Here is a 21087-nt window from a genome sequence, read left to right on the forward strand (position 1 = left end):
AGTTGATTCTTGCGGTGACGGGAAGCCAGTGAAGTGTGCGGAGTACTGGGGTGATGTGTTCGTGTTTAAAGTTGGTAACATTAAATTAAAATTTCCATTAAAACAAGTGAAAATAAATCTCTTAGGAACATCCCTAGTTTGTAACATGAAAGAATAAGACCTGTTGCAACTTTTCTTCTTTGTTGACCTTGATTTCAAACTCACAACAGCACCATCACAAATCAAATTTCTGTTCGACCCCCTTTCTCCAGTAAATCCATCCATTTGTTAAACGCTGTTGTTTGCGTTGGCCTCGGCAGCCGGAAGCAGCGACGCGTAAAGAGCAACAAGAAGTGTTGTGGTACAGAGAAACAGACCTGCAGGCTGTCTGTTTGATCCTATCCAGTTAGAAGAAGTGCATTTAACCAGCATGCCATGGCAGCAAATGCCTGTGACCCCTGACCTCTTCTGTTAACGTTTAACCCATCCCACACCACAACATTTGCGCAGAATGACCACCACTGTCTGTTAGTTAAGGTGTCAAACTCTGAAAGAATTAAAGCTTGCTTTTCTAGCACCTGATCCTCAAACTTTCCCTGTATGACTAATCACATATTTGGGGGAAAAGTTCTCCATGTTCTCGTGTTATTTTAAGGAAGTGGCTGAAAGAGTAGAGTCACCTTCTGATGTGCGATAACAAAGCTGGCAGACTTTCAGTTTGTCCATTACCTGGTAACACGGTTACTTAGAAGCGAGAAAGAGCTCAAGCAAACCTAAGCAGCCTGGTCATGTGAGTAAACCTTATACCCACTAAATGAAAACAAAGGAGCGGATATGAAAAGCCAGACGACGCTGGCCTGAGTGAAAGCATGTAAGCTGATTTAAACATGTGAGTGCAATATTTACTTTACCCACACTTAGTTTAGAAGAAACTTCCTTGGACCACTCCCGTCACATCCTTCACAGTTTGCAGCACAATAGAAAAGTTTTCATTGTCATTATCTTTTGTGGGGAACTGAAAGGAAACACAAACATGAAACCCTCAAGTCACAGTGCAGCCTTGACGTATGGGACACTGTCTTCTTGATAAGGAAACGTGTCAGGAAATGTAGAACTAGCTGGCAGCAGGTCATGTCTAAGGTTGTCTTTGCTGTTGTCGTCAAAACACAGAGAAGTTAAATAGTAAGTTGAAGGTTACTGTCTCTTTAAATGAACCCTTATTTCAACAAAGAGGAAACAACAGCTGTTTTTTTTTCCTGTTTCATTGCTTCACAAAATGTTAAAAATGACAGATTTTTGGATGATGTCAAACTTTCATAAACCACATTCACATGGTGATGATTTCCTCTGATGTTATAGTCAGGATAAGAAGCTGTTAAATGCTGTTTTATTGTCACACTGCTGTGGTCCTCGTCTGCAAAACCTATAAGCATAGAAAATCTGACATAAGTAATTGTTTAAGGACAGCTAAGCTTATGGTTTATAGATATTTTAAATTAAAACATGGCTCCGTTCCCCTTAATATTTTTACTTTCCATTGCCCCTTTTATCAATCAATCAATCAGACTTTTTTTATTTGTAAAGCGCTTCTCATACAATGACATTGTAACACAAAGTGCTGTACATAGAAACTAATTAAAATAGAATAAATGTAAATAAAAAGACCCCCCATCCTAATCCCAACCCCTAGCCCAGACCCCAAAACTCGCCCCAAAACTCACCCCAAAATCGTAAGATTAAGAACATGATATATGGGGCGCTGGTGGCCTAGCGGTCTAAGCGTCCCACATACAGAGGCTATAGTCCTTGTCGCAGAGGTCGCTGGTTCGACTCCCGGCCGCAACCATGCACTGCATCTCTTCCCCCCTCTCTACCCCCCAAATTTCCTGTCTCTCTTCAGCTATCCTATCAAATAAAGGAAAAAAGCCAAAAATGTATATTTTTTTAATTAAATAAAAAAGAACATGATATATGCAATAAGAAGAAGAAGAAGAGGAAGAAGAACAATGGAATATATGAAAAATAAAAAATTAAGTTTCTGAACAAACTGAGGAAACGCTGTCATGATATATTAATGAGTAAACGCTGGAGGCAAAATAAGATGTTAAAACTCAACTCAGTAAATTAAACTCACCAAAATAAAATCAATTAATAAGATAATAAAACACTTACATAATAAACCAGTAAAAAAACTAAGATGATATACTTAAAAAAGGGAGTAATTATTTAGCTGTTGTTTTCCTACCTTTATCACAAGGACCTGAAAGTGGGTGAAGTAGGGAACTTGGAAGATAGAATGTGGAAAGACATGTGGTAAAGAGCTGCAGGTTGGAATGGAACCAGGGGCCTCAGCTTCAAGGGATGTACCCTCTGTACATGGGGCGCACAGTTGAACCACGAGGCCAAACTGGTGTTCCCATCCATCTGTGTGAGGGAAACACTGCAATCAGTTGATTATATAAAATAGTCTTGAAGTTGCAGCTAAATCAAGAAGTGTTAAAAGAACAATGATTGGTCACATTCACCTGTAACACAGAATTGCTCCACAGCTGAACAAACAGCCTCCAAGTGATTATGGTTCTTATTTATTACAGTTAATTGAATGTTGCAAGAACTCTCTAGGATGTTCACTTGTTGTCTGTTATCTCACTCCACAGTTGGCCGGCACACTCCAAGTGATTTTAAGCCTTTTCCCAGGATTCCTAATCCTTCATTAATTATTGTGTCGTCATTGCACCGGTGCGTCGTTCTTAATCACTATCTGTCCTTGATAGAGCGAGCGTCCGTGGTGTGATGTTGAAACCCTCATCAGTTTTATATACGATGAGTCAGAGTCATCCGGCTGGGTTAAATGTAAAGTAAACAGACCTCAAGCTCATCAAACTTACTGAGTTCACTGGGGAAACTCGAGCACTGACACTGGTTATATGAGAGCAGTGGGCTGACATGCATCATCAGGAAATGAGGGGGAAATGTCAATCAGTGTTTACAGCGTATTCCTTACTTGTTGTGGAGCTAATAAAATGTCTAATCTACAAGTTTGTAGAGATCTTATTCCCCAAGATTACCTTAAGATATAAGAGTTAGTATTCTGCTGATGAACTACACTGAGAAAGTAAGGCTTCGCTTAAAAGAAGAAAGAAAAGAAACATACAAAGAGAGCCTGATCAGAGAGAGATCACAGTGGAAACATGAACACATTCAGTGTCATTTCATATCTTCACTCTATAGATGGACACCTTGAACACCCTGAGGTGTCCGGAGGAGTCGGCTAACATTTCCAAACTACAGGTGTAGCAAACAGCTTTTACTTCCTTTCCTAGTTTTTAACATTTAGGGTTGTAGCTGTTCATTGGTGTGAACTGCACAGTTATTTCACAGTGCGTGCCTCTCCGGCTCATGTCAGTGTGACAGCTCAGATATTAACTCTGAGAAAACAAGTGAAATGTCCAGTCACCCAGAAGTCACCTGTTCGCTTCACTTAGCCCGTCTTGTCACCTTTCATACCTCGTTCTATTAGGAACATTTAAAGTGAGTCAGAGCTACAACAAGTCTGCATGGAGCGCGACGGAGCCGGATGAAACAACACGCTGTGAGACATCTAATAACAGCATGTAAATGATAATTTACCGCCAGTGTGGGACTGTTCTGGACTAACTTGTTTATGCTCCTCAGTAACTGGATACAGTCAGCATGGCAATTATCATCTCCCTGGATTCATGTATCTGCTCACACGGGAAAACAATTATCTGAAAAAACACAAAACAAAAGATTTTTGTTTTCCAAAGAGCAAAAAAGAAGTGTATTGCTCTCAGTTCATGAACCTGTGGCTTCTCACTTCATAAATAAAACATTTAAAGGCCATAAAACAACCATTACAACCTTCAGATTTCAGTCAGATAAGTGAATCAAACTATTACAGCCGAAATGAAAGATAAGGAGCAGATATTGATCAGTTCGTCGCCAACCATGCGATGGGAAAACAGGCTCAACGTGAATACTGATGTCTTTGTGGTTAGAGCTGTTTTTCCTCGGGAGGTGTGTGAGGTTGGAAAAAGAAAAAACCAAAACACAGCTGAGCAGGTATGCACAGGTACCTCTCTGAATCACATATCTGCATTTTATTGCTCTGCTCGTTAAACTCTGTTGGCGTCTCTGCATATGCACAGCGTGATGCATCTTTATGTGCAAGTTGTTTATGTGCTTCAGAAGAGAGAGTCGTGTGAGTCTAACTTCAACCATGTGGCCTTCTTTTAAGTTACGCAAAATTGCAACATCTCAGTTCTTCTCCTCCTTTTGTAACAGTTGCATTTTAAGTTCTTCTAAAAATGGAGTGGAGAACAGAGAGTCACAACCACAGAGTGTATAAATATGGACGTAGTATCCGTGACATCACCCATCTGTTCCTGAGCGCTGTTTTGAAGCCAATCCTCAGCAGGAGCCATATTGGAAATGCTGAACTCAACCTAACTCCTGTTGAGCTAGTTTGAGGTGAAGAGGCGGGCTTTGAGCCTCCTAGCCAACAGCTAGTGTTCCCACCTGTCAATCAAGTCAGCTGTGCCTCTAATTAGAAAACTCTTAATCTTCTTCGAAATTGCGGCGTTATGAAAAAATGTGCCCCCCGTACAGTGTGTGCCTTTGAGCGAAGGGGTTCTTCTGGGACGATGGTCCTGAAGCCCACTACGATGAAGATCCCTCACAACTGTGTTCCTTCAAACATCAACTCCAGAGGAGGTCAGGTCAGCAACAGTCATTTTGGCAGATGTCCAGGGCCTCTTGCTGACATCTTTGACTACTTTCCTTTTCCAGAGTTCTTGAAATCTTGCGTTTTCTACCACGCCTAGGTTTGTTTCTAACAGAGTTTGACTCCTTGTACTTTGCAATGATGCAACGTTCAGCTGTTCCAGACACTGTAAAACACTTTGAAATGACAGTATAGCCTTCCCCCTTATTATGAGCCTCCACTATCTTCTTTCTGAGCTCAAGACTGATTTCCTTTGTCTTTGGCATGTTTGGTAAGAGTAGTATCTCTAAATAGCCTGTTCAAGTGCCCTGTTTGGAGTCCCTGAAGTAAAGCTCAATGCTGATTGAATGCTCAGGTGTTGTAGGAAACCAGCTGACTGCACAGGTGTGTTTTGAAAGCAAAAATTCACATGGGGGCTTATATTTTTGACCCCCCATTTTTCACTATATTTGATATAAAGCTATCCTAAAAAAATATTTTACATTCAAAAATGTACAAAAGCTACTAAATAGCACTAGTGAATGTTTGATTATATCAAGTTTTATTGATGATACAAACATTGGGCAGAATTCCTGGGGCCTAATAATTTTGGCCTCAACTGTATACGGTCAGTTAAAGCAATGAATCCCTCAGTGCGATCTTTATTGACCTAAAAAAGTACTCCAGCTCACTATTCCTTGCTGACGGTGCCTTGGTGTATTTCGATGCTTTTCAGGCAAACAGCCTCAACCTTTCTTTGCTCCATTTTTTAGGTCATGCACTGTGTCTCTAATGAACTAGGACAAATGTCAGAGTCAGCCAAAACACTGAAAAATGTATCCTCGCTGAAAATATCCTCTGCGCTCATGCTTTGGAATCTTGTTATCAGCGTGGAAACAAAGCCAGTTTCACCACCATCTACATAAAGTGACAACACTGGAGCAATATCAGCGGAAACTACAGCCACACCACATATGCAACTCGGATAGAAATGGTAATGTGATTGGCGTTGGTTGCAACAGTACTTAATACATTGGTGTCCTCAAATTGAGGCCCAGGGAAAAAGAAAGTGGAGACAAAGTGACTGCATGGAGAGGGAAAGGGTGCAGCTCTCATCCTGTGTCTGCTTCCTTCCTCTCATCTCTAAAAAGAGGCCTGTGTCTGCAGTCTGCCGTCCACACGTACATACACAAACACATGCTAGGCTGCAGGAATTGAATCAGAGGTGAGATATGAGGTAGTTGGTTTAGTTGCTGTTGGCAAAGTCAGATGCACCACTCACTCAGCACTATTGGAAAAAGGGATTTTATTCCACTTACCTCTGCATCACAGGGTACAGCACTGCTAAAACTCACAGCTAAACATAATGAAGGCTGAGTTTTGAGGGATGTACACTACCAGTCAAAAGTTTGGACACACCTTCTCATTCAATGTTTTTATTTATTTTACTTATTTTCAACATTGTAGATTAATACTGAAGACATCAAAACTATGAAATAATTTGGTTTTGCCATAATATGGATTACAAGAGTAGTCAAATAGGGCTATCCATTGTGTACTAACCCTACCTCTGAACAACACAACTGATGGTTTCAAACACATTAAGAAGGCAAGTCATTCTACAAATGAACTCTTGACTAGGGTTGCAAAGGGGTGAAACATTTTTAAATGGAAGGGTTGAAGTTAAGCTGGGGAATTTTGGAAATATTCCAAATTGGAAACTTTCCATGGGAATTGAGGGTAATTTAATGTAAAGGTATCATATCCAAGCATAAATATTTGTTTTGTTATAAGCAGACATCCATCTAAAATAATACAATTAAAAAAGATTTATTTGTAAGTAGAACTTTATCAAGTGTTAAATATTTTATTGAACAATCAATTCTTTCATTGAAGAACAAAAACATGAATGTTGAGTTAAATATTACTCATCACCCCGACCCAACCTGTTCAAAAATGAACAAAAATGCAATCCCAACAAAGTCACATTCAACATGCAAAAAAAAAGTGCATGTAGGGGGCATGGTCTCAATAGCCCTGCAGTAAGTAGTGTGCTATATGCATGTGAGGAATAGCATAGATATTCAACTGTAATTGCATGAAATCTGGTTGTTTTAGTCAGGATTATGATCAAATATATTTTCCTGAACTATATTAAAGTTCCCTATTAAGAGCCAACCTTCAATTTAGTAAATTCCTGTTTTATTCCCGTTCATTCCCATTGAAAGTTTCCAACTTTGAAAATTCCCAGAATATTGCAACCCTACTCTTCACCAGGCTCATGTTAATTAGAAACCATTCCACGAGACCCCTTCATGAAGCAGACCGAGAGAATACCAAGAGTGTGCAAAGCTGTCATGGTGGAAAAAGGGGGCTACTTTACAGAATCTAAAATATAAAACATATTCTGGTTTGTTTAACACTTTTTTATAAATTAAATAATTCCATATATATTCTTTCATAGTTTTGATGTCTTCAGTATTAATCTAGTGTTTCAAATGATTGAAATAAATACAAACCCTTGAATGAGAAGGTGTTTCCAAACTTTTGACTGGTAGTGTACATGCAAACAGTCAAACAAAGGAGCTTAATCATTTGAGTTTATCTCATCTCTTACTGTATTTTCAGTTTGATGCTGCAAGCTGGTTTTCCCATTCCTTATCGCTCCTTATTGCTGCGTGTTAGTGCTGCAAGTGAGATTACCCGCCTGCTACTGTGCAACCGTGCTGAGGGTTTATATCTCTGCCATAATACATATCTAATCTATAGACAGCCCATACGCTGCTGATTTAAAGGCTGAAGCGACTGACTGTAAGTGCACTCTGCTCATGGCTTCATGGGATACACGACCGACTCGTTCTCTGTGATGTTGATGTTTCTGCAGCCATGTCTGGCAAACACTGTACGTGCTAACCATGTTGTTTTAACCTGACTGAGTTGATCCAGAAGGTGTGAGTGCTTCTCTGTGGGAAACAATATGAGCTGAAGAGAGTTTTGTGTTGTGTTTTCAGCAGGAGGAAGAGGATCCAGACAGAGGGCAGCCCTGCATGCGCTGTGGAGATCAGTGCCCTGGCTTCCGCGTCCATGGCTGGAGGTATGAACCGTAGGGCTCTTTTAAAGATTAGCAGTGCTGCCTGTAACCTTGGCAGGAAATGTTTGCCTCATGCTTTGTATTACACCTTCTCCTGCTGCTGTTCGGATCTCATGACCAAGTACTTCAAAACTGACTGACTGATAGGATGCAGCTGGATATTTCATTAGCTGACTGTTAAATATCGCGTGCAGCTGCAAGCAAGGACAAAACTTCTGCTTTCGTCACTTAGCGTAAAGACTTTTTAAACTTTGAAGAGTATTGAACGGATGTTTTATAAATGAACAGTGAAGGAATCAAGCTGTGTATGTGTGCGTCTCATGTCTCTGTAAGGACATCATCATGCTTCCAACGAAATCAGCTTAACTGTGATCTGTGTACACACTGAGTGCAGATATACATTAAGGGACAACAAACATGACCCAGTGAGGACACCGCATGATATCCACAGAGCCGATCAGCCCTCATTGACCCTAAGGACGTAAAGACTCAGAGCGGTAGACTTGTGAAAGCTATAAGCCCTGACATCTGCAAGAGGAGCAGCATTTAGTCCACAACAGTAGCACAGAGTATAAGGATTATGAGAGGCATCCTACAGCATGTGTCTGAGCTCCAGTGGTTTGAACTTAGGACCTTTCCCTGTGTCATTGTAGGATTTCTTGTTCTTAAAGTAGGGCCGTATTCACTCAGTGGGAGGATTTCAAGGCAGAAAGCACTGTTAGCTTCAGGGTTTATACATCCAAATGGAACAATACATCAATTCAATGATTAACAAGTTAAGTAAAGAACACATTGATCCATCATCTCTAAGATATTCTAACTTTGGGAGTCTTGCAGCTCATGTTCACTGTTTAAATTTAAGTGCCGGGCAGATATAGAAACTGTCAAAGCAGCCTGATATTGTTAGCTGACCTACACATACAGTATATCAGTTGGGTTCAAATATCAGAGTCTGGATAAATCAGAACTTATCACACAGAAATGGGACTTTATGATGAATTTAAGACATTGTATTTATTCTTTCTTTTACTAAAGAACAGTTTTTTTATTCAAATATAAGGAAGCATGCATTCATAAAATTGTCAAATTGTGTATCAGTTGGTTTTGTGAGTAAAATGAAGTGGAACTGATTGTATCCAAGGGCCTATGGTATCGTTTAATTATGATCAAGGCGCCCAGAATTGAATCCATTCTTTTATTTTTTTTGTTTTGTTATTTTTGGCGATTTCCGCCTCCATTGATCGGACAGCTGGAAGGAGAAATTAAACATGGGGAGTAGAGAGCAGGCGATGACATGCAGCAAAGGATCGTGTCAGGAGTCAAATGAGCGACTGCAGTGACAGCAGGACTGTAGCCTCCGTACAGACGACTCCGGCGAGCAATTTGTGTGCGGCGCCATCTTGCACAATTACTGCCATTACTGTGGAGGCAACTCAGCATCTGCTGCTGACTGTGACAGCAGCATATAAAGTTGTATGAAAAACGTCAGACAGCTGCTGATGAAGGTTTCTTGATCAAGTTACCTTTTTTTTTTTAAGTTATATTTTTGGGGCTTTTTGCCTTTATGATAGGACAGCTGTAGAGAGACAGGAAACGTGGGGAGTAGAGAGGGGGGAAGACATGCAGCAAATGGTAGCAGTCGGGAGTCAAACCGGCGACCTCTGCCACGAGGACCACAGCCCCTGCACCTAGACCGCTAGGCCACCAGCGCCCCATCAAGCCATCTTAACAATACTTAGATTTTACATACTGGGCATTGGTTACAACAACAGCCTGATCACATTTCACATGGAGGAGTAGAGGAAAACTTGACCATCTGCCACACAATTCTAATGAAGTGTTGTGAAATATAACTTCATCCTATGATGCTTGTGACTTTTATCAATTAACAGTTACTTTTAGGGGCCCCAGTTTTTGCCTGTGTGTCCCAGCAACCAGCCCCCTGAGCTAAATCAAATCAAAAAAGTATGGAGCTGAATATCATGGTTACACAACTGTGTTTATCTGGAAACGCTTGTATTGACACAAGGCGAGCTCCTCTCAGCAGAAGGACGAGTGTTTTGTGGGATGTCCATATCGTGTTTTCGAGTTAGAGAAGTCTGTGCGGCTCGATGACTTACACTTCTTTAAATTCCTGCTCTTGAAACTTACAAACAAGCCACTTAAAATACCCGCCTCCACGCCTCCTTGCCTCCTCCACCTGCTCGTTGAGGACTTGTTAACAGCTGTCAGAGGCACAACAGTTTATTTTGTTCTGTTAAGCTGCTTCTCGCGTGCTTTTCATCTGAGCCCCCTGATTCCTTTCTCACTCTCTCTCCTTTAGTCTCTCAGAGAATATCCAGCTGGCTGGGTCTCTCAGTTGGTCTAATCCTGTCAATCATGCTAATAAGATTAGGCCTTACTGCTGTGATAGTAACCCTCTGGACCACTTCATACCTCACTCTGTCTTCTACTTTCTCTTTTTTGACTGCTGCTTTTTTCTTCTCAAAATATTTAAGATATAAACACGTATAATAAAACAATTATTTCTGAAGTTCCAATCATTTATAGAAACATAGATGATTGGAAGAGAAACTGAGCTGTGGAGCTGTTTGAAACACTTTAGAAGTTAAATTTCTCCACATCTCTGGTTCCACACTAGAAGAGATTGAAACACGGATAGATGAATGAGTAAAGATTTATCTCTTGTTGCATTGCTGCATTCACAGCCCCAGATGCGTACATGTCTGAGGTTGATTGTGGCTCAGAAATGGAGAGAATAAAACAAAAGACACAGGAATGCGTACTCGATGTAACCAAACGACTGTAATTGTATCTTGTAGCATTTTTCAGCGCTGTTCCCTCTATTCAGGTCAAGACAAAAGCTTGTAATCTAAAACACGTGTGCCGCTCTTTACCCCCAGCCACACTCTGCTGTAAGTCAGGCCCCTGAACACATCGATCTGTTTACAGTACAGGTTTAATCTGTGTGTCTTAAAACAATGACTTTGGTGTATGGTATGTGTTTGGCTAGAGGGCAGATGTAAATGTCTTTCGTGTGAGGTTGAAAACAGAATGTCTTGTTTGGACATCTCAAGTCTGCTGATCCGACAGAATGAGGAACATGAAAGTGATTAAATGATTGAGATATATGGGGGTCACTTTTTAAGACCCCTGAGTCTGCTGCTAATTGCATCTCCTTTAATAACCAATTTGGAGTCACACCTTCTCTTACGGAGAGGATGATCTGAGTGACCACAGGCTGAGCTGCTGCCGCTCGCTGAGAGGGAAGTGATCCATCTTCATCCCGAGGTCTCTCACTCAGAGCTCAAACTGAGGCGGGGGGCAGATGGTGCTTCCGCTGCCATGCAGAGACTGAATTGAGTTACTTCTGACCCGCAGGTCCCCGACACGCTTCAAAAACTGTTCAAAGTCGCCGTCTCTATTAGTCTGGGTGGCCATGCGGCAATTACTCAGTCCCTAATCAGTGGAAGAGTTTTAGGACAAGACCCATCTGTTTCTGAGATTCAGATCTTAAGAGGGCTTCACTGTCCCCCCCTGCAGTCAGGCAAAGTTATAGATTATCACACCAGCAGCTCATATTATAGTAAGGATTATCTTATAGCTGCTATACTGGATTCCCGGCCTGCTTTTATGAGCTCTACTGTCTATTTGTACTCTTAAAAAGTCCTTAAAATCAGCTGTATGGTTTTTAATGTCTTCAGACTTGCTGCAAGTTAACCAACAATCTTAATAAGCAGGATTATTTCTCACGTATTGGGAATATGATAATAAAAGTCTCTATCACAACTTTCCAGGGCAGAACTAACTGATTGAAATCACTTGTTTTATCTGGTTAATGATCCAAAAATGAAAAGTTATTAAGTTTACTGTTGAAAAGATAAAAAAGTGAGGAAAGCCTGACATTTTGGAAACATGAATCGGAAAGATTTGTCACCATTGCAAGATAGATTAAAAATATATATATGTTAGGTGAAGCATTTGTGCCAGAGAGCCCGCTTTCAAATATTTTCATTGAATTACATTTTTTAATCAGACTTTCAACATAAAAGTTTCATTTTGATTTATTGTAACTACTTTAAGCAATTATTTTAGATTATTGAATAATCGTCAAATATATGCCACTGATTATCGAATAGTATTTTTGATACTGGTAAACCCTTGTCATTCAATAATGACCAGTTAACAAAATTACATTAACTTTATAGCATGGCAACAGTGGAGGAGGTTTCCAGTGTGCTTTAAAGAGTTGCCTTAAAGAGACAGTAGCTGAAATCAATCAATCAATCAGACTTTATTTATAAAGCGCTTTTCATACAATGACATTGTAACACAAAGTGCTGTACATAAAAACCACTTAAAATAGAATAAATTAAGAAAAAGATCCACCCCCCAGCCCGACCCCAAACCCACACCGCAATCCTAAGGTTAAGAACACAATATGCAACAATAGTAATAAAAACAATGAAAATGAAATAAAAAAGGAAACGCTCCCAAATATCTTAATGAGGATCACTGGAGGTAAAATAAGATGTTAGAACTCAACAAAGGAAATTATATTTACCAAAATAAGATACATTTCTAAGATAATAAAACACTAAAATATTAAACCATTAAAAGAAAATAAGATGCTATACTTAACATAAATAAAATAAATGAGTACATAGATAAATGAAATAGAATACAAATTTGAACCAGATAATAAATAAATAAATGAATGAATAAATAAATAAAACTGTTATAAGAATGAAACTCAGTTAAAAGCGAGACTAAAAATGTAGGTCTTGAAATGAAACATTTCAGACAGAGGCCGAAATGAGAGTCTTCAAAGACACCAATCTGAGATAAGATTTTTTTTAGCTTGAAGTCGTATAAAGTTAATACAAAGCTATCAGAAGGACAATGTGAAGCCTGATAATTAGCTTAATACCCCCTCTCTAAATTGTCACTTTAAAATGTCAAGTATCGTGAAATAACACAAAGTAAATATTCAACAAACAAAGCGTACTGCGTCTTCTCTACGACATGCTGCTGGATCAGAGTCAGATGAGCTGGTATGAATCCAGAGATGTGTCGTGACTGTCAGAAGTCTTAAAAAGTCACGACACATCTCTTGATACTCCACCAGAGAAGCTTTGTCGTCATCTCGATCGTAGAGTATGACAAATCCCAGCAGCACGGCATTGCTCATGGCTCCAGATCTGCTCCTCTTCTTTGTGTGATTAATAACTGCATCTGAGCAACAATTGTCCATCTGTTATGAATCACATACAGCAGACTGGTTGGAGGAGAGGCGACACAGTCCATTTACTATTCGTGTCATTGAGGCTCCTGTGTTTCATATTTTCAAATGCACTGTTAGTAAACAGGCAGGTTTTATTAAGATGTGTAACTAACGTCCCTGCTTTTGAACTTTACCTGATCTTTCTCAGTTGATTCAAAGATCACGTGTGTTTCTCAAGTGTTTGTATTGTTGTGTTCAGTGTGGCACAGCCTTTTGTGTGAGCCCGCCGTCAGCACGGAGGAGGGTGGGAGTCGGGGGTGGCGGGGACATTAAAAAGAGCCGAGCAGACAGATCAATCAGCACATGGTAGAGAGCTGCCATACAGCATCCTGCTCTCACTGACAGACCGGCTGACAACCAGACAGGGTCCGGATGAAAAACCTTTACAGCTACAGAGGAGTGCGAGTCTGGATGGAACCAGAGGCTGAGCTGGACTAATTTGTCATGATTGCAGCAGGTACTGAAGAAACTGTCTTTTACTCTCCAGCGGGATTAGAGGGACAGGAAACTCAAACAGTCATTAAGGTTTTAAAGATGTGGGGGGGACTGAAGGTTTCGTGTGAGTGTGCTTGGATTGTCTTTGCCTTTGATGGCCGGACTTTGTGTTGTTTTGTACACATATCTGTGTAGACTTTGGGAGCAAAACATGATGTCATGTGCAGCTGTGTTATTACTCACCTCCCCTTTATACAGTTACCACCTATAATTTATCTCAGCAAGGAGACCTGGTGGTATTTTCAGAAAGATGCCATTTTATTTTAAGAAACTCAACACTGCAGAGGAAATTTAAATGTAGCCCCTCTGAGGTGTTTTTAACAGCTTGTGAAACAGATTGAAATTGATATTGACACATTTTTGTGACCTAAAAAAGCAAACAAGCCCATCAGCAACGAGACTGACAGTTTCTGTATTGTCATTATTAATGCATGAAACCCCTGCGAGGGAGTAGGTGATTGACAGCACGCTAAAGAAACAGCCTTTCTTTACATTTCAACAGCAAATATTTACAATGAGCGACACATCTCACTGTTGAAAGAAAGCACGATGAGATGTTTTGTTGGAGATTCTGCCTCAGTATGTAGTGTTGAAATGTACACCTTTGTAAACAAACTGAAAGTTCCTCACAGCACCTTTAAATACTGCTGTTTCCATAAACTCAGATTACTTAAATCAGGCTCCATGTGGTGTCAACATTTTGCTTCAGTGTACTTTTCTTATGTCTCCTATTGTCAGACATGCTCTTTCCTCCTGCCTGTCACCAGCCTGTCTTAATTTATAGAGTTACTTTCTTTAATTTTTTGTGATAATTATTCAGTTAATCATCTAAAAGTGGATTATCTATAATTATAGATGCACAAAGATGCAAAATCCTTCATAACAATCATAACAACAGCTGTGTTTTAGTCCCGATAGCATTGTTCAGGTTTCAGCTGAGCACATTTTGAGGCTGTTTGTGGATTCTGGTGCAAAGAAGCATCTGTTTGGTGTCCCCTGGTTGATAACAGCGTGGATGGCTGGTTGTGGATTCAGTCTTTTAACTCTGTTCCCTTGTGCACACTGGTTTTCCTGTTGTTTCAGGCAGTGCAGTTTGATATGTAGGTGTTATAGAAGTTCAATCAATCCATCAAATCTGCACTTATATAGCACCAATTCACAACTAACACTGTCCTAAGAAACTTGACCAAAAGACAAGGTCAATATGAAAAATCCATGATTCGATGATTATGAGAATGATGTTCTCATGACCTATGTTCCTCACAGAACTCTTTGATGGCACTTGTTTACGAATCTCACGAAATAACACCATCTTTACCGGCACCAGGCACTCATGCTTTCTTCCTCTTTGCTATTTATCTGTGGTAGAACAAAAGCTTTCAGATGGGCTAAAGCCATGTGGTGCAGTTGTACTAAATTAAAAACAGGCCTCAGAAAAAGCAAGGGACATTTATACTGGATATCAGTGAAGCTCATGTGAGGAACTTTTGGTTAGAGACAATTTTGACATGCCCCTTGGACAAATTTGTATCTTTTATCTCTTTTTGTACTGCACATGTGTCAGGAGGGATTTCTCACAAAAACATCCTGATATTTACAGTCAAATGTATCCCTCAATCATTGCTGCAAAAAGTGTAAAAGAAAACCTGCCTCATCTAATACTAGCAGTTTCAGGCATTATAAACAACTAAATAGAAAAAATGAATCTTTATGCTGATGATCTATTCGCTTTTATAGGTCTTAAAAGAGTATGAGTGTCAGTGTCAGTCTGTGTCACAACCAGCTATGAAAAAAATCAAAGGAGCTTTAAGATGAGATCATAGTCGTGTGAACTATTTGATTTGATGACTATCTAAATCATGACTCATCCCTGATGATTATTGTGGTCAATACAACTGTGATTCATGACATCAGCCCTGTGATCATCAATATAAGCTTGACTAGCACAAAGACAAAAGCAGACTACAAAGCTGTTGTGGACATTCAGGACAGGACATTTTCAGTTTATACTTTAAAGGCACTATGAGGAGTTTTTCACCAGCTGAGAAACAGACTGAAACCAACACTGATGCCTCTTTATGACCTTCAAAAGCAAACAAAAACATAAACAACAACACTGATACCTTCTCTGTTGTCATTTTTAATGGCTTAAACCACTCAGAGGGGGGGTCGGGGTCAGACCACATGATTGACATTTGGCTTTAGAAACGACTGTTCGACTGTTTTCGTGGCAAATAATCACATTGAGTGATGCATCTGGCTGTTAAAAGACAGCAGGTTGCGGTTTTTGTTGAAAACACTACTTTTGCATGTACAGAACAAAAGATAAGAGGTATCACTTTGTCCACAGGGGGGCGCCAAAATTGATACAAACCAAATTTCCTCATAGTAGCTTTAAATGGAACTCAACATGAGCAAGTTGTTTAACTCTTTTTTTATACAATTTAATTATAATACCCCATGTCACCCTACCTCTTCAACATTTAACAGCTCTGGTCTTATTTACTCTGACTGCAGCTAACAATTATTTTTATACAAATTATCTCAAATCTCAAAATAATTTTCTCTCCTTTTTTTTGTCTGTGAAGTACTCATCCCAAAGTCTGTTTGTTGTTTAATTATTTAATTATGAAAAATAAAAATGTTAAAACACTAAAATGTTGACATTTGAGCATAATAATTACTTAAAAATCAACTGACATTAAATAAATCCAAATATATGACAATCAATTGTTCAGCTAACCCCAAACATCTTTGAATCACTTAACATGAGTTTGGTGGTTTACTAATTATAGAAGTGAAAACTGTCCATACATGTCACCGGAAACTTCAGAAATGTGATTGGATTTTCACTCAGTGGGAACTTTCTTTTAATGTCTTTGACCTGTCAGCACCCAGTTGGTGCACAGCCTGAGGGGATGAAGCCTGGTTGCATTAGATCAGCGGCGGTGACTCAAATAATTGAACAGAGCAGAGCTCAGCACAGCAGGGAACGCTAAATTGCAGTGTTGAAGTGCCTTTCAGAAATGTTGTGCTTTCAAGTTTCCCTGAAGTCAGGATTTTTAACAACCACCTGCCAACAAAGGAGAAGTAGAACGGTTATGTTTTTCATGTGTCATACAGCCGACTGTACTTTCGGTGTGCTGATCTGCTTATTTGTGGGTTCAGCGTGTGGCCTTTTGGGTGCAGAGTAAGACCCTGTGGTTTTAGGTTCTAACAGAAAAAGGTGCTTGAATATCTCATAGTGTGCACGGGCCAGGCTTTAGTTTCATTTTGCACTAGTAGCAAAATATTTTGAAGCATCATGATAAATAATAATAATACATTTTAAAGCGCCTCTCTCAACACTCAAGGTCACTTTACAGAAAGATTAAAACACAATAAATAAAACAACATGATCAAATAAATAAAAAACAACAAGCAGAGTAACACCAGGTTAAAATGAAGCAGAGGAATTAGACAGGGAATGCAGTTTGAAACAGATTTTGAGTTTTGATTTGAGGAGGGGTAGTGTGTTAGAGTTTCATATGTCTGGTGGGAGCGAGTTCCAGAGTTGGGGAGCAGAGCGACTAAAAGCTCTGCTCCCCATGGTGCTGAGACGGGCAGAGGGTACAGAGAGGTGGAGGGAGGAGGAAGACCTGAGGGAGATGTGGAGGAGATCAGACTGATACGGGGGGGCAAGGTTTTGGATGGCCTTAAATCTATACAGGAGGATTTAGAAGTTGATTCTGAGTTTGACTGGGAGCCAGTGGAGCTGCTGGAGGACGGGGGTGATGTGGTGAAAGGAGGGGGGTTCTGGTAATGATGCGGTGGATGGAGGATTCTGGACCAGCTGAGGTTTATGAAGGGATTTGTGAGGGACACCGAAGAGGAGTGAGTTACAATAATCGATATGGGAGGTGACGAGGCTGTGGACCAGGATAGCAGTGGTGTGAGGGGTGAGATTGATTGATGTTGCTTAGATGGAAATATGCAGACCGCATGAAATGAAAAATGATGTGAATCTTCTGCATACTTTCAAAACCCCAGATTGGTGCTTTGTCATCTCCTAATAGCTGCAGATTGCATGTGAGGGTGGCACCCCCTGCTTTCCCCATGTGGAGGCTGGGGATGGTGTTTAGGGTGGGGGGTGGGAAGGTGCTGGGGTGAGACTGGGTGAAATGTGGTTCATTTGCCATCTGTCCCTTCAGCCTGCGTCCTCCTACCCACTTGCATAGGCATCCCCTCCCACTCTCACACGTACAGCTGGGTTCAGATTCATGCCAACAAGGCTTATCCTAAGCTGACTTGCTTTGTTTACAATTATTTATATTGGTTCTACCTACTAAACAACTACTACTGTATATGGTGCCAACACCACCCAGGCACAGGACAGCTGCATGTCACAAGCTGAAGAAGTTAAAGGGGTCTGGTTGTTTTTCACTGTTCTGAAACTTTTTAATAACTTCCTTCTGTTGAGTAACTCTTTCAATCTGTCACGTAGATTAACGGCCCTCGCTAACATTTCAGAGAAGGTTCTCTGAGACGATTGATTAGAAGAAGAGCTGTGATGCACTTCTCCAGCAGTTGGGTGTGTGTGTGAGTGTGTGTGAGTGTGTGTGTGTGCTGGCGTTTTGCTTGGATGGGGGTTGGGTGCTGGAATAAAGCAGCTTTGTGCCTTGTGAACTTGAGCCACAAGTGCCAGCTGGCAGGCAGTTATGCAATCCCAGCAGAGATGTACATTTGCAATACGTGCTACATATGGCTCTATTGTGGCATCAACACACACACATGACACCCACACCTCACTGTAACCCTGGGGCGCCACACAGTCACACCTAACACCCACCAGATTGAATGTGGTGAGGAGTCCCGGGACAAGACAGGGGTGTAATTTGAGGCTGAGAGAGATTATTGCTCCCATCTTCACCTCCCTCTCTTAACAGCCTCCAGATTGACAGCCAGCTTATGTCAGTGACCTCATTTCCTGTGTGTTTGCTAGTAGCTTGTTTGGGATGTGCTGATGCAGATGCAGATAGAGTGAGTTGTCAGCATTGATGTGGGCATTAACCAGATAGTCTGATCTGCAACATCTGTGAGGAGATTGATTTCACTTGTTAAGACCACGTACGCACATCACAAAGACGAGCACTATACAGAGGAACTTTTCTGATACAGGTACCTTTACCAAAAATGTCTCCAATAATCCTGAAATGTTACAGCTGAGTTCATCAAACTGACTCCATCTTTCTTAAGCCCAGATGCTCTTGTTTTTTCTGCTTCAAAACTGTAACCTTCATAATAAAAACATGTTGACTTCTTTTTAAAGGGGAAGAGAAATAACTGGTTTATGCAAACGACTGTCTGACAGTGGTAAAAAAACAACAACAATGAGACGCCAATGCAAAGTGTGATGAGAGTTAAAGCAAGCAGAGCATCAGTTTCAGGGATGTGCATTTCAAGCAAAAGACTGTTGGATAGTTACTGCTAACTATTTGTCTTTTATTTGAATAGATCCCCATCCCCCCTGCAGACATGAGGAGAGAGAGACACATTTAATGACTGCAAAGTTGTTTTTGGTAGAAGTTGCTCCCAGAACTCTTTGGCGCTGCAGGAGTCTCTGTGTTTTTCTTCAGTTCTGAATCTCAGAGAGCTGCACCCATTTTACCAGCAACTGGCACTTATGCTTCCTTATGTTATCTGGAATTGTATTATGTTATTATGAGAGTTTTTTTATTGTTTAATGGCAAAAAGCGAACAGCTTTCAGATGCCTTACAACCATACCGCGATGCAACCAAGCGGCAACCTCTGGTCTACAAATATGAGTCCAATGCAGAAGTGCTAAAAACTGCAGTTCATCCAGGATCCGCTTGAGGCTGGCTCCGGAAGTACCAGAAACCACATACACACCAATTCAAAGAAGACGATCTTTACAGCAGAAATAAACATGTTTACAGCCTGGTACAAAAGACTAGTGTAGTCTGGATAGCTCATCTCTCGATCGGCACACACTGTACGGGGGGTGAATTTTTTTCTAACGCAGTGATTTTGAAGATATTGAGATTACGAGTCTTCCAATGAGAGGCACAGCTGACTTGATTGACAGGCGGGAACACTGTAGCTGTTGGCGAGGAGGTTCAAAGCCCACCTCTTTACCTCGAGAGAAGTTAGGTTGAGTTCAGCATTTCCAATATGGCTCCAGCCGACGATTGGCTTCAAAACAGTGCTTCAGAAACAGATGGGTGATGTCATGGATACTACGTTCATATTTTATACAGCCTATGGCAGGACCCTGTGGTATTGCACAGGAGGAAATACAGAGTGACAGGGCTTGCATGTGGAGGAACACCCTAAGCAGAATGGAGCATGGTGCCTTGCTCACTTCCTTGGCAGTTCCAAGAAAGTGAACTGGCACTTCTCCATCTACCTGCCTGATTCCCAACTTGTTCCCTGCCCACTCTTGGTATTGAGTCCTGGTCCCAACTTGACAGCCAGGATGTGGTGCATGCCACACCCCACACTCTCTCTCTCGCCTTGCATCATCCTGTCTCACTTTCAAGATGTCCTGTCCAATGAAGGCAAAACACCCCAAAATAATCTTTAAAAAAAAGGAGATTTAAATGACGAATTTTTCAGTTTAGTAAGGTTTTAATGATCTGGGTATAATTTTGTTCACTGGTGTGTCAACTGTCATATCTAACTTTTGGCTGCCAGTTCAGTCAACCTCAAGAATGTGTGTGGGCTGGTTTGTGACATAATGTCTCCGAACGCAACGTGTGTTCATAAATTACTGTTGCAACACGTGGGAGCGCCTGCATGACTGCGGTGTGTTTGTGATTGTTTTGGGAGCTTGTTTTCTGCCTACAGGGATGAACTAGAAAAGTTGTCAGGTAAACTTTGACTTTTAAATGTTACTTTTCAGTATTTTTTAAGCTTCACGTTAGATCCAACAAACCCTGACTGTAGTTCAGATCTGAATTCTGTGGTTTGCACCTTAGTACCTGAAGCACCAGGAGATCCCACCTGAGACATTCCCCAAACTGTTTGACATTTGATCATCTTTAGCTTCTGCTGTAAATCTTTGATAAAAAAAAAAAAAGACCCCAGGGATGAAGCTCATAGATTTCCTCCTTGTCTCCACAGGAAGATCTGTGTACACTGCAAGTGTGTGCGAGAGGAGCATGCCGTTCGCTCAGTGCCGGGCCAACTGGAAAAGATGATGACGAAGCTGGTGTCAGACTTCCAGAGACACTCCATCTCTGATGACGACTCGGGCTGCGCCTCAGAGGAGTACGCATGGGTCCCACCTGGACTCAAGCCTGAACAGGTAGCAAACAAGTGCAAGACGGGACAAAAGTTTAATCCTAGATAGGCATGTATCATGTGTGCTTCCCCTTTGGACATGTTCATACATACACTCAAACAATTTTATAACCTTGGGAAGAACACATTCAGATTTTGATTTATGACGCTAATTGAATAAATTGCTCTGTAAATGCATCAAGTGTTCTCTGAGCTCTGTCATTTAGGCCTCT

General features: G+C 40.8%; 1 protein-coding gene across 2 annotated transcripts in view; it reads left to right on the forward strand.

Annotated features, from left to right (window-relative positions):
* prickle3 (prickle homolog 3) overlaps positions 1-21087 on the forward strand; it is a 36397-nt gene that overhangs the window by 5871 nt on the left and 9439 nt on the right. For both annotated transcript variants that reach the window (XM_034696772.1, XM_034696773.1), the window contains 2 exons: positions 7714-7796; positions 20696-20879. In XM_034696772.1, coding sequence (XP_034552663.1) covers positions 7714-7796; positions 20696-20879 — 267 coding nt within the window. The remainder of the gene's footprint in view (positions 1-7713; positions 7797-20695; positions 20880-21087) is intronic.

Source organism: Notolabrus celidotus, chromosome 11 (genome assembly GCF_009762535.1).
Source record: "Notolabrus celidotus isolate fNotCel1 chromosome 11, fNotCel1.pri, whole genome shotgun sequence".
Classification (NCBI taxonomy): domain Eukaryota; kingdom Metazoa; phylum Chordata; class Actinopteri; order Labriformes; family Labridae; genus Notolabrus; species Notolabrus celidotus.